This window comes from Galeopterus variegatus, unplaced genomic scaffold (assembly GCF_000696425.1).
Source record: "Galeopterus variegatus unplaced genomic scaffold, G_variegatus-3.0.2 Scaffold208, whole genome shotgun sequence".
NCBI classification, from domain to species: domain Eukaryota; kingdom Metazoa; phylum Chordata; class Mammalia; order Dermoptera; family Cynocephalidae; genus Galeopterus; species Galeopterus variegatus.
Window position 1 is genome coordinate 802,819 of NW_007726319.1, and position 2,903 is coordinate 805,721.

General features: G+C 35.4%; 1 protein-coding gene across 1 annotated transcript in view; it reads right to left on the bottom strand.

Moving 5' to 3' along the window:
- Positions 1 to 10: 10 nt before the first annotated feature.
- LOC103584989 (serine/threonine-protein kinase Nek5-like) overlaps positions 11 to 2,903 on the bottom strand; it is a gene marked incomplete at its 5' end in the record, with an annotated part of 63,302 nt that continues 60,409 nt past the window's right edge. Inside the window, 1 exon segment of the mRNA XM_008565842.1 lies at positions 11 to 307. Within this exon segment, the coding sequence (XP_008564064.1) occupies positions 40 to 307 (268 nt within the window).

The following is a 2,903-nucleotide window of genomic DNA, read 5'->3' on the forward strand; positions in this document are numbered from 1 at the left end:
GTTAATAGATGCTAACTTATTTAAGAAAAGGTACAATAATCAGACTTGTATATCTTGACTGGTTGTTAATGTTCCTTGGTCTTCATCAACAATACAAGTCTGGTCATTAGATGGAGCAGAAACACTTTCCACACCTTCATTTAATCCCTCAGGTTTTGGCATGCTTATCCCCTCTCTTTCTCCTGATTTTTCAGAGGCCTTAGAGGAACCGGAAGCCTCTTCTCTTTTTTCTTCCTCTTTGGAAATAGCGAGTTTTTCTAGGGATTCTATTACTTCTCTCAACTCATCTTCAGATTCTTCAAAATTTCTAAAATAATAAACAGTGAAAATCAACATTAGGATATCAAAGCACTGAAGAATACATATGAAAACTAGCTTCCCTTCTCATTCCCCACCCCCACTTGAGCAATATGAAATTTAGTTAATAAATTGTTTATTATATCAGTCTGGTTTTTCTAAGGGTAATAACCAATGTTGGGAGAATCAGTCTTCTGTTCAGTTGCACTTCTTCCAACAACCTTTATTACATTTACTAATAACCATCTACTCTTATGTTTAAGAGGAGAGGAAGAAAGAAGAGAAAAAAATAATAATAAAATAGCTACCATATATTGAGACTTTACTATATGCTAGTCACTGTCCTGGGCCACTTACACAAACTATTTTTCATTTAATACTAATAATACTTTGAGGTAAACATTATCTTCATCAAATTATAAATAAAGAAACTAAGGCTCTGAGAGGTTGGTAAAAAATGTGTCCAAGGTCTCATCGCTACTAATTAGTAGAACCAAGAATTGAAATTTTGTCTCAGGCTGCAACATTAGCATTTTTAGAAAGGAAAAGATCAGGAGACTAAGAAAACAATCTCAAAGATCACTAATACATATAAGTGGTAAGTGAAGGAGACTGAGAAAGAGCTGGTAAAAGCCAAGAAAGTGTGTACCATTAAAGCCAAGGGTACAGACAAGACGAAGACTGAGAAATGGTGATCTGATTGGGCAATTTCGAGGTAAGAGATGCCCTTTGNAAGACGAAGACTGAGAAATGGTGATCTGATTGGGCAATTTCGAGGTAAGAGATGCCCTTTGAGAGAATATTCAGAGGACCACCATGCAGCTGGAGCCAATGTACAGTAGATCAGGAAAGCAACGGGAGGTGAGAAAGGTGACTCTTTTTCAGGGAGCCCAGCTCTGAGAGGGATGGTGCTATCTAGAGAACATAAGGGCAATCGTTTTTTTAAGATAAGAGAGATTTGGGCATGTTCATATGCTGAGGGAAAGGAGGTAATAGAAAGACATTTAAAACACAGGAGAAAGGTGGGATAACTGACAGGAACAAGGTCACTGAGAAGAGGTTGGGTTTTAGAGAACGCATGGAAGGATGGGCTTTCAGCAGGAAGGGAGACAGTTTTTCCTAAAAGAAGGAAGATCGGGAGAGAGAAGAAGTGAACTTACATGGAATAGAGAAGTTATGGAGCTAGAAAACTGAGATGATTCCACCTACAAACCACATACTATCTCTGTGAAGTAAGAGGACCAGTCACTTGATAACAGCGAGGTGGGTGAGGGTGAGCTGAGGGATGAGGGTTTGGAACGGCTGCAACACAGGGAAGCAAGCTGACCGAGCACAGCATGACCAGGCATCACACAGGACCCCACGAAAACCGGAGCCCGTAAATTTGGGGTGGACCAGTTAATCATAGTTCCCATTTATTAAGTTATATTCCTGAGGTATGTGCTTTATACGGATCTTCCCTTGGTTCCTCTGCAATTCCTTTTTTTTTTTTTTTTAATATGCAATACTTTTATTTTAGTCATGCAAGGAAAGCTATTTCAGAATTTAGTTTAAAGCAAGCAGCTGTGTATAGACAACAAAAGAGGCAACATTTTGTTACAGCTCAGCACACAGCATTCAAAGCAAACAGGCATGAGACAGGCATATTTATGTAGCATTAAAACCAGATGAATAAAATTGAGGGGAGAGGGATGGAGGAAAAAAGTGGAAATGAAAGACCAATGTTTCCCAATGCTTTGAATGAATGATGCTACATTTCTCATTTGATAGCATATCTAGGTGCTTCAAAAGCAGTGCATTACAGCAAGAATGGGAGGAATGGAAATAACTGATCTGTACATGCCTAGTACTAAGTTTCATCAAAACACATTGGCATAGGTCTTCTTTCAGTGGTAAACCAGTTCAAGCATCTTCTGAAGTTATTGTTTAATGACAACTTACTTAATTCAGGCTTTAAACTGTCTAAATATAAACAATTACTTATTTGGTACTTTTCTTTTTATAATAAAATATGCTGCATGTTTTATTAAAAGCACATACAATAGTGATCAATATTAAAGGTTTTAATATTCAGAAATATAAAGCCATAATTAACAAAGTATTAAGTATTTAAACGAAGACTTAATATATTAGAAACCCATAACTAGTAAAAAAAAAGTATTAAAGTACTGAAACTGAATGTTAGAATTTTTGAACTATATAAATAAACTCAGTATTAATACTTTGAAAGGGTTACTATTAGGCAACAGATATTGCAAAAGAGACTTTTCTGACATAGCTTTTAGAGGTTCTTAAAGGGAGTGTTCAATATTATTATATAGCACAAACGTGACTCAATAAATGTGGCACTACAAAGTTTCTTAAAAACTTAATATTTTAACCTTAAATATTATATAACAGTATAATTTTACTTTCTTGAATTATTTCCACATACACTTTTATGTGATACATTAGAACACATTAGTTCATATAGACTGTAAAATAATCAATCACACTAAATACAATTTCTTTTTTTTTTCTCCCAATATTTGAAGACCAAACCACACTGTATATATTATGGCACCGCTTATTTCCACCTAGCACTTCAACTATATGTATTTTTTTTT